The sequence below is a fragment of the Mesoplodon mirus genome, assembly GCF_964341445.2.
Source record: "Mesoplodon mirus genome assembly, chromosome: 18".
NCBI classification, from domain to species: domain Eukaryota; kingdom Metazoa; phylum Chordata; class Mammalia; order Artiodactyla; family Ziphiidae; genus Mesoplodon; species Mesoplodon mirus.
This window is the reverse complement of record NC_138994.1, coordinates 47,609,543-47,624,818: the sequence shown is the minus strand read 5'-3', so window position 1 is coordinate 47,624,818 and position 15,276 is coordinate 47,609,543. Positions and strand designations below refer to the sequence as shown.

General features: G+C 57.6%; 1 protein-coding gene across 3 annotated transcripts; it reads left to right on the top strand.

Annotated features, from left to right (window-relative positions):
- The first annotated feature begins 182 nt into the window (after positions 1-182).
- On the top strand, positions 183-15,217 carry CAMTA2 (calmodulin binding transcription activator 2). 3 transcript variants are annotated; one of them, XM_082604048.1, is made up of 22 exons: positions 183-316; positions 1,602-1,696; positions 1,910-2,013; positions 2,393-2,460; positions 2,543-2,678; positions 3,278-3,349; positions 3,610-3,763; positions 4,111-4,245; positions 4,793-5,733; positions 6,465-6,591; positions 8,287-8,421; positions 10,041-10,156; positions 10,783-10,967; positions 11,269-11,347; positions 11,489-11,711; positions 11,894-12,195; positions 13,256-13,452; positions 13,706-13,889; positions 14,095-14,166; positions 14,468-14,655; positions 14,840-14,914; positions 15,014-15,217. In XM_082604048.1, the coding sequence occupies exons 2-22, from the start codon at positions 1,666-1,668 to the stop codon at positions 15,075-15,077; spliced, it is 3,588 nt and encodes a 1,195-aa protein (XP_082460174.1). In that variant the 5' UTR covers positions 183-316; positions 1,602-1,665; the 3' UTR covers positions 15,078-15,217. The 3 variants fall into 3 exon arrangements, with proteins under 3 accessions (XP_082460174.1, XP_082460173.1, XP_082460175.1); XM_082604047.1 differs by having other exon boundaries at positions 3,263-3,349; XM_082604049.1 differs by lacking the exon at positions 3,278-3,349.
- Positions 15,218-15,276: the final 59 nt, after the last annotated feature.

Here is a 15,276-nt window from a genome sequence, read left to right as displayed (position 1 = left end):
GGTCACGTCAACCGGCCCAGCTTCCGCCTCCGGGACCCCGCATCCTGCCCCTCAGCGCTGCTGCCCCTTCCGGGACTTCCCGGCAGTCCGTCCCTCCGCCTGGCTCGGGGCCCTGGAAGCCAAGTCCCTCCAGCCAGCGCCCCACCCAGCGCCCCACGTGTGCTGACCCCAGGTTCCCGTCCCGACCCCCATCCCCTTAATTGGGAGGCCCCGCCCCGTGCGCAGTGACGTCGGACGCCGCTGTCAGCCGGCGCTGGGGGGGGGTCGGTGTGGGGTAGAATGGCCGCTGCCGCCGTCACCCGCGGGACCCCGGGAGGTAAGAGCCGGGGCCTCTCGCCTGCCTCTCCGCCCCCGCGCCAGGGGGCGCAGCTCCACCGGCCCGGACGTTGCGCGCCGCGCCGGGGACCACCGGCCCTCTCCCGGTTCGCCCCCACTCCCCGCTTCCGTCCTCCTTCCCCGCGCCAGGGGGCGCAGCTCGGCGCAGGGCCCCACGGCGGACCTGCCGGGCAGTACCGTCCCGGGGACCCCCGCACCCCGGCACCCGCACTGCTCTTTGCCCGCCACGCGTCCGCGGACTTTGCTCCGCATCTCCTGCAGGACATCCCTCCGTGCGGGAGGGAGGCGGGACCCTCCCACCTCGGAGCGTCTCCGGGGACCACCGCCCCGCCGTGGGGGGGCCGCCCCCGGGCCCGCTTCGCACCCTGGCCGGCTCCCCATCCCGGACTGCGCACCTGCGCCCTAGGGCGGAGTTCTTACCCCAACCCAGGCTCCAGTGCTCACAGCCGAGCTCGGACGGGCTTCTTTCCCCTCCCCATCCCCGGACACCTGGTGGAGCCCGCGCTGAGAGCATCCTCCAGCCTCCATCTGTTCCCCCAGGAGGGTGGGGGCTCAGGCTGGAGCCAGAGTGGTAGATGGGCTAGAATAGGCCTGGAGGCCGAGGGAGGCAGAGGCTTTGGGGAGAGAGGTGCGGCGGGGTGCACAGGGCGGTCAGCCTCAGGGTGGAGGATGGGTTGTCCTGAGGGTGGGTTGCTGGGTCCTGGCGTCTAGCCCAGATTCAACCAGGCCCTGACCAATCTGGAGGGAAGGGTGTAGGTTAAGATCAGTTGTCAGATCTGCCCTTCACCTTCGAAAAAATCAAATAGAGAAGTAACTCAGGGTGTGTCTTCTAAGGCCTAGCTCTCCACCCGGACTTAGATCTCCTGCCCTCCCCCCAGCATCCAGGCTCTCATTCGCCAAAGCATCCTCCAAGAACCGGATGCTCTGAGTCCCAGCCCCAGGACCTGACCTCACCGTAGCCCCAGACCCGCAAGAGCCCAACGCCAGCCCAGCCGGCCTTCTCCCCTCCCCCACCCTGCCGGTCTCTTCCTGATTACTCTGTTCTGTTGTGTCTCCCACTCGTGTTGGTTCCTGGCACCATGTCTGGGTTCTCCCAATCCTCCATTCCCTGGCTGTACTCTGACATCATAGTCCAGCCCCTTCTTCTCGCTTCCTCATCTTTCTTAGATATCACGACCCAGTTCTGTACCTGGTCTCCCACCTCATCCTCCTCATCCTGGATAGTGTGGAGGCTTCTGCCATGACCTTGTTCTCTCCCATCCCAGCACAGACTCCCCCTCCCCCCGGCCCCTCAGGCCGGGGGTGACCTTGCCCCCTGGAGCCCTCACCATGAATACCAAGGACACCACCGAGGTTGCTGGTGAGTTCACAATCCAGGTTCCCAGTTTGGGCACAGCCTTTTTTTCTCCCCAAGTGGTGGTGACCTTCTAATTCTTGGATCCCTGCTCTCCTTGTCATCATTTCATCCCACCCTCCCGCCCCGCCCCATGCTCTGGATTTGGCCCTTTTCCCCTGGATTATCACAGGGATATCAGGAGCAGCAGCCTAAGTCCTCCCTTCTCATCCCCTCTAGAGAACAGCCACCACCTGAAGATCTTTCTACCCAAGAAGCTGCTGGAGTGTCTTCCTCGCTGTGCGCTGCTGCCTCCAGAGCGGCTCCGGTGGAATACAAACGAGGTTTTCTAGGGCGCCTGGGGGATTAGGGCGTAGCAGGGCCTGGTGGGCTGGAGGAGTGTGAATGGGAGTCCTGCTGTGCCTGTCGACATTCTCTAGGCTCTTTGAGGATCATAGGAGAGGTATAAAGCCCTGCATCTTGTAGTAGCTCGCTTCTCCTTGGCATATCCACCTGTGTGAAGATACTATCTACCACTTACAAAGTATTTCCTACAAACCAAGCACTGTGCTCAGTACTTGTCCTGCATTATCTCATTCAGTCCTCCAAGGACGCTGTAGAACAGACGCTGTTGTTATCCCCGAGGTATAGATGGGAAAGACCAAGAGGCCAGCCTGAGACTTTGGAAAGGGGACACCCACCTGAGTGCCTCTTCTCCTGCAGGAGATTGCATCCTACTTGATCACCTTCGAGAAGCATGATGAGTGGCTATCCTGTGCACCCAAGACAAGGTGAGAAATTTTGTGAAGGTGAGGTGTGGCAGGGGTCCTGGGTTCTGTACACAGAACTTGAGGCCAATCCTTCCCTCCTCAGGCCTCAGAATGGCTCTATTATCCTCTACAACCGCAAGAAGGTGAAATACCGGAAGGATGGTTACCTCTGGAAGAAGCGGAAGGACGGGAAGACCACCCGAGAGGACCACATGAAGCTGAAGGTCCAGGGCATGGAGGTAAGCGAGGCCTCCAGCTCACCTGCCCTGGTCCTCCTTCTCCCCACTAGCTGGGTTCCAGCCCTGCCAGGGCTTGGTGACATTCTTTGTCTACCACGCTCCCAGTCACTCTTCCCTTCTCACTCACTTTGGATCCGCTAGGTGGTTGCTTAGCCTACTCTCTGCTTCCCTTTTCCCTCCATGACCCAATTCTCCAGGACTTAGGCCACACCTCCCTCTGGAGGACACAGATGCCCAACCCCCTTACTTCTCTTGCATTTCCTGCAGGGGTCCGAGTACTGACCCTCTAAGCACAGGTTTCTCTTCCCTCAAATCATTGCTCCTCATCTTGGATGCGTTGTTGCCATGCCCTCTGATTTTTGGATAGTTCCATATGGCAAATCTGGTCCTTGTTGTAAGGCCCTGGCCCCACTGTTCCCTCCTCTCCGTCCCAGGGTGACTTGGGGTGCTGGGATTTGAAAGGTGTGGGGAATAGGTGGGGGTGGGTGAGGGTGAAAGAGGAACTGGTGGAAAGATTGGGATTCCTGCAAAGGGACTGAACAGAGGAAGAGTTGGGGAGCAGACTAGCCCTCCCCCCACCCCAGCCTGTCTCCTGGCAGTGTCTCTATGGCTGCTACGTTCACTCTTCCATCGTCCCCACATTCCATCGGCGCTGCTACTGGCTGCTCCAGGTGAGGATGGAAGAGCTCAGGGAGACAGAGTCTACCTGGCTCTTGGAGGGAGGTGGGGGCCTGCAAGAATGAAGTGGAAGGATGGCTAGGTACTGAGTGGGAAAAGGAGACTGGGAAGAAGAGAAAGGGGTTCGGGGATGGAGAGAGCCAGAACTTGGGGGGTGAGGTTGGGGGTGCCTGGGAAGAAAGTGAGGACTAGGAGGCTGAACCCCTGGGCGGCAGGACCCCATAGCACTCTGCGTGTACCTTTGTGCTCTCAGAACCCTGACATCGTCCTTGTGCACTACCTGAACGTCCCAGCCCTGGAGGATTGTGGAAAGGGCTGCAGCCCCATCTTTTGTTCCATCAGCAGCGACCGTCGAGAGTGGCTCAAGTGGTCCCGGGAGGAGCTGTTGGGACAGCTGAAGCCCATGTGTAAGGCAGCAGGGCTAGGACAGCTGTCAATGGGGAGAGTGGACATAGGGAGCTCCCAAAGGGGCCAGGGTTCTATACTCAGGAGTCTGTGGGGTGACCATTTCCCCCCAAGCCAGGAGGGGTCTTTCCTGGGTGGGTGGGTGGGTACCAGGGTCCCTGGTGTGATCTAAGGTGTTGGAATATGGAGGGCAGCTGTGAGCTACAGGTCGGAGCCGTCTTGAGGCTGCTGGCCTCTGTTCACCTGGCCAGAAGTCTTAGAGCATCTCAGGTGCTTGGAAGAGCCATCCAGGTTCCCTGGTGACTATTTTGTGGGGGTCCCACAGCACTTCCCCCCAACTCTCCTCTAGTTCATGGCATCAAGTGGAGCTGTGGGAACGGGACAGAGGAGTTCTCTGTAGAGCAGCTGGTGCAGCAGATCCTGGACACCCACCCGACCAAGCCTGCACCCCGAACTCACGCCTGTCTCTGCAGTGGAGGCCTTGGTTAGTGACCCCTGACCTTGGAACCCTCCTCCCTCCTGGTGTGCTGCCCTTTCTCACACCAGGGGGATGGCTGGGATTTGCATGCTTATTTGCATGTCTTTTGCATGTTCCAGAAAGATGGGCCAGATGAGCAGAGGCCTTCCCATCTGCACACTGCCCAGTTCCTTTTACTTGATTCCTGGAAGCCCAGGCTCTCCATTTGCTTTCTTCATATGGCGGCTCCTGGCCACCCTGGCACCACCACTGACACACAGGCTTAGCGTTATTCTTAGCTGGTACCCGCTGGTTCTGTTCTCTTGTCCTTTCTCTGTGCCTTTACCTATTTCTCTGAGCTATTCCCCCAAGCCCTCAGTCCTCTCCTGCGGTGCTCCTCCAGGGGGAGGGAGGGGGAGGAGAAATATTTCTGCCGCCTCCCAGTGGCCATAATCAGTATGACACCTCTGGTATTTAGTGACATCTCAGGAAATGCATGAAAGCTTTCCAGTAAGGGAAGGCTGGAGAAAGATGTGTCGTATCCCTTCTCTCCCCACCACCCCTTCCACTGCAGGTTCCGGGAGCCTTACCCACAAATGCAGCAGCACGAAACACCGCATCATCTCTCCCAAAGTGGAGCCCCGAGCTTTAACCCTGACCTCTGTCCCCCATCCCCATCCCCCTGAACCCCCTCCACTGATAGCCCCACTTCCCCCAGAGCTCCCCAAGGCACATACCTCCCCATCTTCTTCTTCCTCTTCCTCCTCTTCCTCCGGCTTTGCGGAACCCCTAGAGATCAGACCTAGCCCTCCCACTTCCCGAGGGGGTTCTTCGACAGGAGGCACCGCTATCCTCCTCCTGACGGGACTGGAGCAGCGAACTGGGGGCTTGACGCCCACCAGGCACTTGGCTTCCCAGGCCGATCCTAGGCCTTCCGTGAGCTTGGCTGTAGTCGTAGGCTCTGAGCCCTCTGCCCCGCCAGCTCCTCCCAGCCCTGCCTTTGACCCGGATCGTTTTCTCAACAGCCCACAGAGGGGCCAGACATATGGAGGAGGGCAGGGGGTAAGCCCAGACTTCCCTGAGACAGAGGCCGCCCATACCCCCTGTCCTGCCCTAGAGCCCGCTGCTGCCCTGGAGCCCCAGGCAGCTGCTCGGGGTCCCCCTCCACAGCCCAGAGCAGGCGGGAGAAGAGGAAACTGCTTCTTCATTCAAGATGACAACAGTGGGGAGGAGCTCAAGGCCCAGGGGGCTGCCCCACCTGTACCTTCACCCCCTCCTTCACCCGCACCCTCGCCTGCCCCCTTGGAGCCATCAGGCAGAGTAGGAAGAGGGGAGGCCTTGTTTGGAGGAGCTGGCGGGGCCAGTGAACTGGAGCCCTTCAGTCTTTCATCATTCCCTGACCTCATGGGAGAACTCATCAGTGACGAAGCTCCGAGTGGCCCTGCCCCAGCCCCCCAGCTCTCTCCTGCTCTTAGCACCATCACAGACTTCTCCCCAGAGTGGTCCTACCCTGAGGTGAGTCTCAGGCTTCTCTCCTCCCTCCTGCATCCCTCTTACCCTGTGGTCGGTGACCTAGTTTCCCTCAGTTCCCACGGCTGCTTAGTTCTCTTCCCAACCTCTGTTTTTCGTAGAGTGTAGCTCCTTTTCTGTTTTCATAGGCCCTCTGACTAACCCCTTTCTCCCTCCCTCCTCCTTCTACCTGTGAATTGTGATTGTGTGAGTCCCTCAAGTGCCCCAGGGGAGTTCATTCCTTGGTGACTGTTTCATGGGGTGGGGTGGGGCCGGGGAGGGACTGGGACGACTCAGCCTGGAGAAGAGAAAATACAACTGGGATGTGATCGCAAACTTTGGGAAGCTGAAAGCCTGTGTTCAGCAGTGGAGAAGTTCTGCTTTTTGCTGCTCCAGAGAGGGAAAGCAGGAACTACAGTGGGGGTCCAGAGGGGGCCTGAGAAAAGGACTTCCTTCCAGTGACAGCTATCTGCAAATGGGTTGGTAGCCTTGGGGGAGGCAACGGGTTCCCCATTTCTGGCAGATTCAGGTAGAGGACAGGAGTGTGGGAAGAAGGGACAGTGGGTTGAGTTCCCTCCACTGGGTCCTGTCCAATCCCTGCACCCCAGACCCAGGAGTGTACAGAGGACAGTAGATACTCTCTCAGGGTCTGAATGAATGAATGAATGAGTGAGTGAGTGAAGGGATATTCAACAGAGAGAGCTCCAGTCACACTGCTCTCTGACTTCCGTCTGCAGGGTGGGGTCAAGGTGCTCATCACAGGACCTTGGACAGAGGCCGCCGAGCATTACTCCTGCGTCTTCGATCACATCGCAGTGCCAGCCTCACTTGTCCAGCCTGGTGTCTTACGCTGCTACTGTCCCGGTATGGGGACTGGGAATGGTAGGGGAAGGGACTAAGATAGGACAGTTAGGACTTCCAGGAAGCACTGGGAACAAATGTGTTGGGTTGTTCCTGAGAGTGGAAGGACCTCATCCAGTCCGGGGGCTGAGCCCTGTGGTCCGCCAGCAGGCAGATGACTCTGGGCTTAGGGGTCAGAAGGTCTAGTTCTGGCCTAAGAAATCTAATTCTTAGCTGACTGGTGACCTTGGGTAAGTCTGTTCCCTTTTTAGGTCCTTGGCCTCCCCTCCTGTAAGGTCAGGCATTTGACCCAAGTCTCTAATGTCTGTCCAGGCCCTCTGGCCCCAATCCAGGGAGTTATTGGGAGAATGAGAAGGGAGAGATGTTGGTCTCCTCCAACCAGTCTTGGGACTGAAGGACATTGGCTTCTAGACCTGTGCTGTCCAATATGGTGGCCATTAGCCACAAGTGCCTATTGAAATGAATTAAAATTAAATAAAATTTAAAATTCACTTCTCTTTTTTTTTTAATTAATTAATTCTTTTTTCCTTTGGCTGTGTTGGGTCTGCGTTGCTGTGCGCGGGCTTTCTCTAGTTGCGGTGAGAGGGGGCTACTCTTCGTTGTGGTGCACAGGCTTCTCATTGTCATGGCTTTCCCTTGTTGCGGAGCATGGGTTCTAGGTGCTCAGGCTTCAGTAGTTGTGGCGCACGGGCTCGGTAGTTGTGGCTTGCGGGCTCTAGAGCTCAGGCTCAGTAGTTGTGGCGCACGGGCTTAGTTGCTCCGTGGCATGTAGGATGCCCTTCCTGGGCCAGGGCTCGAACCTCTGTCCCTTGCACTGGTAGGTAGATTTTTAACCACTGTGCCACCAGGGAAGCCCTAAAATTCACTTCTTCCATCACACTAACCACATTTTGGGTGCTCAGTGGCCACATGTGCTAGTGCTACCCTATTGGACAGTGCAGATGCAGAATGTTTCTGTCACTGAGGAAAAGTTCTTTTGGACAGCCCCGGTCTAGATGTCATTGCCAAGGCTCATCTCTGCCCTTTTGCCACCAACTTTGCCCCTTACCCGGCACTCAGCAATGTTGCTGTGGGACCCTAAGGACCACTAGAGTGACAGGTTGACAGCTTTGCTGTCTATGAGTGTGTCCTCCCCCAGTCTCAACAGCCCTGTTCAATGGTGGATTTCAGGAGAGGGGCTGAGACCAGAGAAGCTAGGAATTGGGAGTCTCAGCTTCTGGTCTTGGGGCCAGGGCCTGGTGGTTTCATTCTCCAGGCTATAGACATTGAGACCCTGGGAAAGAGCTCTTATTAGACCCTGTTGGTGAGCAGCTAATTCCTTTCCTGCATCTTAGTAACAGGGTTATGACCTCTGGACCTTGATCTTGGGGAATCAAGAGATTTCACCATCATCAAGTTGTTTCTAAGTATAGGTGTTTCTTGATCCTCTGCTTCTCTACCTTGGTGCTGAACAACAGCATCCTTAAGTACAGGGTCTAGAGTCCAAGGGGTCTCTGGCCTATAGTAGGTATTAAGTTCTCAAATGAAGGGAACCCCTCCCCAGTTAGTGCCAAGGCCACTGAAGCCAGGAGCCTCTGGGGCCCACAGCAGGGGGAGTAGGGGAGGTAGATGTGAAATGATCACCTGTGACCCTGACACAGGCGGTCAGAGAAAGAGCCCAGGAAAGAGAGCCCCCTCCCTGATCCTTGCCCTCCCCAGCCCATGAGGTTGGGCTGGTGTCTTTGCAGGTGGCAGGGCGGGAGGGACCCCTTTCTGCTTCTGTTCTCTTTGAGTATCGAGCCCGCCGATTCCTGTCACTGCCTAGTACTCAGCTTGACTGGTTGTCACTGGACGGTGAGTACCTAGCCCTCTGACCCCACAACCTTTGAGCATGTCATGCTCTTAGACCCCTCAGGACTCAGGCAGCCACTGCCTTGCCCCTATTTTACTACTCTTCCCAGCTCCTGCTTCATTAGTCATTTCTGAATGAGGCAGCAAACTTCCTTCATCTCCTCTTCCCTGTAAATCTTGGAGCCAGCTTTGTCCCAGTGCTTGTCCTGTCCTCTGCATCTCAAAGGATGGGGGGAGGCAGCGACAGGGTGTAGAGCAACATATGTGGGATAAACATGAGTGTATATATGTACCTAAACACGTATTTGAACTTTCTTATCATTTTTTCCTCTAATTATAAAGATAGGCATTTATTATAGGAAATTTTGAAATTACAGAAAAGCACAAAGTAGAAAATGAACATTGACTATAACATTGCTCAGTAACATACAGCACCTTTGATATATTTTCTTATACAGAGGTGCACATACATACACACGTATGTGTGTATGTGTGTGTATTTGTTTAAATCCAGAACTGTGTTTGTCCCTTTTACTGGTTATCCCTCCTGTGGCTTTCAGAATTGTTTCTCTACGCATCTGCTTCTTTCTCAAGGTTTGCTTGTCTCCGTCTCCTCCTGTCCCTATCTAATCTGTGCTTTACCGTCTCTCCTGTGGGTCTCCTGCCTCCCTCTTCTTTCCATTTCTCCTTGGACCCTTGTCTTCACTTCCCGTCTTCCTTATCGCCTGTTCGGTATGTCCCCCAGATCTCCTTTGCGCTTTCTCTCCTCTCCTTGTTTATCTCTTCCACACTCTCCTGTCACACCTGAGTCTCTGCTCATCCCTCTCCACCTCCTCCCCACTGTCCCCTCTCTACCTTCATGCCCTTCTGTCCTGGCATCTCAGAACATCCCCAGCCTGCACCGGTTTCTCTGTTTCCCCATGGCTCTGACCCCCTCCTGCCTCCCCTCCTTGTCCTTGTGTGATCTCAGGAGGGAACAGATATAGCTTGGGACGTGTGCATGTGTGCGTGTGCGTTTGTGCATGGGGTGGTGGGGGGAGGAGGAGGAATGGACGTGGCCATCCCTCTCTGTCACCTCCCCTCCCCGCCATTCTCTTTGTGGACAGCTGCAGGGGGCCAGGAGGAGGGGGTGGTGCTTCTCAAATCACAGTCTCTGAGCTCTTTGGGGCAGTGGTTAACAGAGAGGAGGGACCCTGGAGGCCTTGAGCCCCAGCCCACTACAGAGGTAGTGTCTGGGGCAAGAAGGGACAGAACCGTCACCTGGGAGAAGGCTGGGAGCGTGTGTGTGTGTGTGTGTGTGTGTGTGTGTGTGTGTGAGAGATCTGGGGCAGCTAGGGCTGGATTCTCTGTGGGGAGTCCTACTGTCCATGTGTCTTGAAGGACACAGTCTTGGTTCTGGATTCAGGTCCTAGGTCGATGGATAGTATGAAGACCCCTAGTTTGAGGACTGGTCCTGGGGGGCTGTATTCAGAAGGTGGGTGGGTAAAGGGCCGTTGTTTGGAGAGGAGGAAAGGATATGCTTGTGTCTTCACCACCCAGACTCTGGAACAGGGTCCAGTTTTGGTGTCCAGGGCATCCCCTAGACTCTGCCCACTAAGCCCCCCATGTCCACTCCCTCTCAGACAACCAGTTCCGGATGTCCATCCTGGAGCGACTGGAGCAGATGGAGAAGCGGATGGCAGAGATTGCAGCAGCTGGGCAGGCCCCCTACCGGGGTCCTGATGCCCCTCCGATTCAGGTACCTCCACGAGGAGGGCACTCGACGGTAGGGAGCAGGGGGAGGGTCTTCCTTAGAAATAGGCTCTAGTGTGTGACTCCCCTCGCTCTCCAGCCCCAGCCAGCCCTCCTCCCTGTCCCTGACGCCATCCTGCTCCCACCCCCGCCCCATGGCAAGACTGGCTATTCTGGGCACCCTCTTGGCATGACAGGCTTCAGACTATTTCTGGCCTGAAGGAGGGTGGAGGTGAGGGAGAGGGTGGGGGAGGGGATCCAGGGAGTTGGGGCTCAGTGCTCTGGGGGTCCCAGGTCTCGGAGGGAAGAAGGCTGGGAGAGGACTCTGAGTTCTGAGGGGGAGAAGTCATCTGTGGATATGGCACTGATCTGAGCCAAAGTGAAGGCACAACATGGGCAAGTGGGTGTGAGGTCTGGCACCTGAAGGAAGCTGCCTGTGGGTGGGGGTGGGGGACACCCAGGAACTTGAACTGGGAGGACTGATGGGCCATCAGAGATCCAAGTGGTGGGAACCTAGACTGGGACGTGTGGGGAGAGGGCAGAACTGGAAGCTGAGAGGACAAGCGTGGGGTGGCTAAGGCCATCCCAGGCTGGGGATGCTCAGGTCTCTACCTAAGGTTGTGTGCACCACAGGATGAAGGCCAGGGGCCCGGGTTCGAGGCACGGGTGGTAGTCTTGGTAGAGAGCATGATCCCACGCTCCACCTGGAGGGGTCCTGAACGTCTGGCCCATGGAAGCCCCTTCCGGGGCATGAGCCTGCTGCACCTGGCTGCTGCCCAGGGCTACGCCCGCCTCATCGAGACCCTGAGCCAGTGGCGGTGAGCCGGGGCCGTGGGTGCAGGGCGGGGGTGCCCAGGGACTGAGGAGGAACTGGAGCCCTGCCATGGGAGCTGGGGTCACTGTGGAAAGGAAGAGGGGCTGGAAGAGGGTTTGCACTTGGGGGAGTTTTAATGTCCCCTGACTTACAACGCTGACCTCTTGACCTCCTTACATTCATTAATCTCTTTGACTGCTTATCCCACTGACCTTAGTGCTTCCCAGTCCCTTCGATTCTGAAGTTCCTACCGGGCGCCCTTTCTCCCTGACTGGACCCTGTTGTCCCTTTCCCAAACCCTCCAGGAGTGTGGAGACCGGAAGCTTGGACTTAGAGCAAGAGGTTGACCCACTCAACGTGGACCATTTCTCTTGCACTCCTCTGGTGAGGATGCTGGGTTCCTGAGTGCACGTGGGCAACAGGAAACGGGAACGGTTCTTCAAAGGGAAGATCCTCTGAGGGATACAGGGAAGGAGTGAGGACGGGCCCCAGGCCTCACCTCCACCTCCACCCTCTTCTCCTCAGATGTGGGCTTGTGCCCTGGGCCACCTGGAGGCTGCCGTGCTCCTTTTCCGTTGGAACAGACAGGCACTGAGCATTCCCGACTCTCTGGGCCGCCTGCCCCTGTCCGTGGCTCATTCCAGGGGTCACGTGCGCCTCGCCCGCTGCCTTGAGGAACTGCAGAGACAGGAAGCTTCAGCTGAGCCCCCGCTTGCCCTGTCGCCGCCCTCCTCCAGCCCAGACACTGGTGAGGGTTTAAGAGGGGACCGTGGGTGGGAGGACAGGCCAGGGGAAAGCCAGAGGGTGGGAGACAGAGTGCGAGAAGAGGCAGCGGGGATGGGAAGGTAAGAGCAGCAAGGCCAGGGAGTTTGAGAGCAGCAAGGGGGCAGGTGGCGCCTTCTGCCCTCACCCCCTTCCCTCACCTCGCAGGTCTGAGCAGTGTCTCCTCGCCTTCGGAGCTATCGGATGGCACTTTCTCCGTCACATCAGCCTATTCTAGTGCCCCGGATGGGAGTCCTCCCCCTGCTCCTCTGCCAACCTCTGAGATTACTATGGAGATGGTCCCAGGCCAGCTGTCCTCTGGTGCCCCAGAGGCCCCCCTACTCCTCATGGACTATGAAGCCACCAACCCCAAAGGGGCCCCACCCTCACCGCCTCCTCTCCCACCGGCCCCAGATGGTGGGGCTGCTCCAGCGGAAACTGACAGCCCACCAGCTGTGGATGTGATCCCGGTACCACTTACGCTGATGGAATTATGAGGGCTAGAAGTAGAGTGGGGCGCGGGGTGGGGTGATGCCGACCATTCCATGAAACAGAATCAGAGTCTGGCTGCAGTTTGGGAAGAAGGGGCCATTTACTCTCATTTAGGGACAGGCAAGTTTATCCTCTGCTTAGCTCCTGTCAGAGCTTGTGACTCAGGAGTCATGAGGCATCAGGGGTTAAAAATTCTGGGGAATATCTTCAGTTAGAGCCGGGTTGTAGGGGTTACTTGTTGATCCACGAAGGGACAAGGTTCTTTGGGAACGAGAGCAATGGCAGGGAGTGGGGAGGAGTGAGGAGCAGAGAGGTTGGCAAGATGGAAGCATCTGGCAATGACCTGGGGCAAGGGGGCGGGGGGGGATGCTTGCACAGGGTAAGAGCTAAGAGAGTCTTGTGGAATGAATGAACACATGAGAGAGTGAATCTTCAAGTGCAGCAGCATACTCCTCCACTAGGACTGGGGACATATCTGCTTTAGAGAGGCTAATGGATTAACTGGGTAGCACTGGAGTACAAAAAATGTAGACAGCTCCACAAGGTAGGCTGCTTTATGTGTGGCCAGCAGGAAGTGCTGCAGGCTTCAGGCCTGGAGCAAAGGCAAGGCTGGAGCCATTCAGTAAGGTGTCATGTGATTGGCAGGCTCTGAGCTGATTCTTGGAGAGTGGGATGGGGTGGCGGGCATGGCCAGGTCTGTGGGAGCTGGCATGGGGCAGTCAGCCTGGAAGGGTAAGCCCTTCATTTGCCCAGCTCCTGAATCCCCATGTGGTATATGTCCTTCCTAGCCTATGTTTTCCATGCCTCAACACAGAGGGCTGTACTCCTGAGTGGGACCTCAGGAAGTATAAATGAGTCTGGAACACTGGCGGAGAAAGACAGGGTTAGCAGGGACAGCCGTCCCTGAGGCCTCATCGTCTGGTGCTGAGAGGAGGAACAAGATAGGAAGTGGACTGACGCTACGGCCTTGGCCGGAACAAGCCGGAACAGCTGGCAGTCGGGGCTCCTCGAGGCTCACCCAGCTTCTCCTCCATCCAGGTGGACATGATCTCACTGGCCAAGCAGATCATTGAAGCCACACCAGAGCGGATTAAACGGGAGGACTTTGTCGGGCTGCCTGAGGCCGGAGCCCCAATGCGGGAGCGGACGGGGGCTGCAGGGCTCAGCGAGACCATGTCCTGGTTGGCCAGCTACCTGGAGAATGTGGACCATTTCCCCAGCTCAGCCCCTCCCAGGTGACCAGCTCAGGACAAAGCCTCCAGATCCTTCTTCAGAGGAACATGGGAGGGAGGGAGGAAGCTTCCTCATGGCCAGGGCTCCATCCTGGCTCAGGCCCCAGAGCCTTTGAAAAGGGGATTGGCACTGGCTGCTGAGTTCTGAAGTCACTCTGCAGGCTCTGCTGCTGGGGCTGTGCCTTCACAGCAGTCTCCAGGTGGGAGAAGAGGGACTGCAGATGCCCCATGGCCTCTCTTCTCCCTGTCCCTGCAGCGAACTGCCCTTTGAGCGGGGTCGCCTGGCTATCCCTCCGGCACCTTCCTGGGCAGAGTTTCTCTCTGCGTCTGCCAGTGGCAAGATGGAGAGTGATTTTGCCCTGCTGACCCTATCGGATCACGAGCAGCGGGAACTGTACGAGGCAGCCCGAGTCATCCAGACGGCCTTCCGAAAGTACAAGGTCAGGGGGCTGGGTGTTTCAGGGGATGAATTACACAATCTTGAACAGGGAGATTACGGGTTCCCAGGACTTTGGGAGGGACAACAGTCATCCACACAGGCCTGGGATGGGGTGAAGGGTCGGGGACCCCAGGCAAGTCGGAAGGTTAGGTCAGATGTCCGTTAGGTGGGCAGTTAAGTGCTGAGACCTCCTTCTCTCCCCTCAGGGCCGGCGGCTGAAGGAGCAGCAGGAGGTAGCAGCAGCTGTGATCCAGCGCTGTTACCGGAAGTACAAGCAGGTGAGACGGTCCTCTCTTGAAAGCATACCCACCAACCCACACCCACACACACCCATTCCAGCCCAGAGCATCCAGAATGCTGCCGGAGCCCTAACTCCCCTTCTCTCTCCACAAGCTGACCTGGATTGCACTTAAGGTATTAGGCGTGAGACCTGGGTGTGAGGTTGTCTGTGATGATTCAGCCTTTCCATGAGCGTGTGGATTAGAGAAATAGACTTGCATCAACTGAACTTGGGGGTGACCCTCAGGGGTTTGGGTCTCTGTCCACTTCAGCCCCTGCCCCTCCTCCCCACTCCTGCAGTTTGCACTCTATAAGAAGATGACCCAGGCGGCCATCCTGATCCAGAGCAAGTTCCGAAGCTACTATGAACAGAAGCGGTTTCAGCAGAGCCGCAGGGCGGCGGTGCTCATCCAGCAGCACTACCGTTCCTACCGCCGCCGGCCAGGGCCTCCCCACCGGCCCACGGGCACCCTGCCTGCCCGCAACAAGTACGGCGCTAGCCCTCCGGCCCTTCGGCCCTCTCTGCCCACCCACTGTGTCCATGCCCACTGTCCGTGGACTCCCGACTCATCAGCCTGCCCCCCTGCCTTTACTTGCCAGGGTCCCTAAGGGGCGGACGGCAGGGGATGCCTGAGTGTCGTGTGAGGTCTCATCTTTTCTTTCTTCCACCAGAGGCTCCTTTCTCACCAAGAAGCAGGACCAGGCAGCCCGGAAGATCATGAGATTCCTGCGGCGCTGCCGGCACAGGTGCTGCCCTTTCCCTCACTGGATTTGGGCCTGCCCCCTCCCCCACCCCATCTCCCCGATCTGCGGGTCTCCTCTGACTCCTTCCTTGTTTCTCCGCAGGATGAGGGAATTGAAGCAGAACCAGGAGCTGGAAGGGCTTCCCCAGCCCGGACTGGCCACCTGACCTCTCCACTGCCTTTCTCATCACCCTGGGGGCCGCTTCTTGCAGTCTTAACAGGGACAGGGCTCTCTGGGGGAGGGGGAGCCCCCTGTCGGCAGCTTTCCCGTCACTTCTCTTGGAGCCCGTCCTCGGTCTCCACCCCCTCCCCCTCCGAAGTGCTGAACTCCCTTTCCCACCCCCGGCTCCTTCTCCTCTTCCCTCC

Coding starts and splice junctions, on each gene's coding strand:
- CAMTA2 (XM_082604047.1), top strand. CDS start 1,666: ATGAATACCAAGGACACCACCGAGGTTGCTG. Junction 5,734..6,464: donor CAGAGTGGTCCTACCCTGAG/GTGAGTCTCAGG, acceptor TTCCGTCTGCAG/GGTGGGGTCAAGGTGCTCAT. Junction 10,968..11,268: donor GAGACCCTGAGCCAGTGGCG/GTGAGCCGGGGC, acceptor CAAACCCTCCAG/GAGTGTGGAGACCGGAAGCT.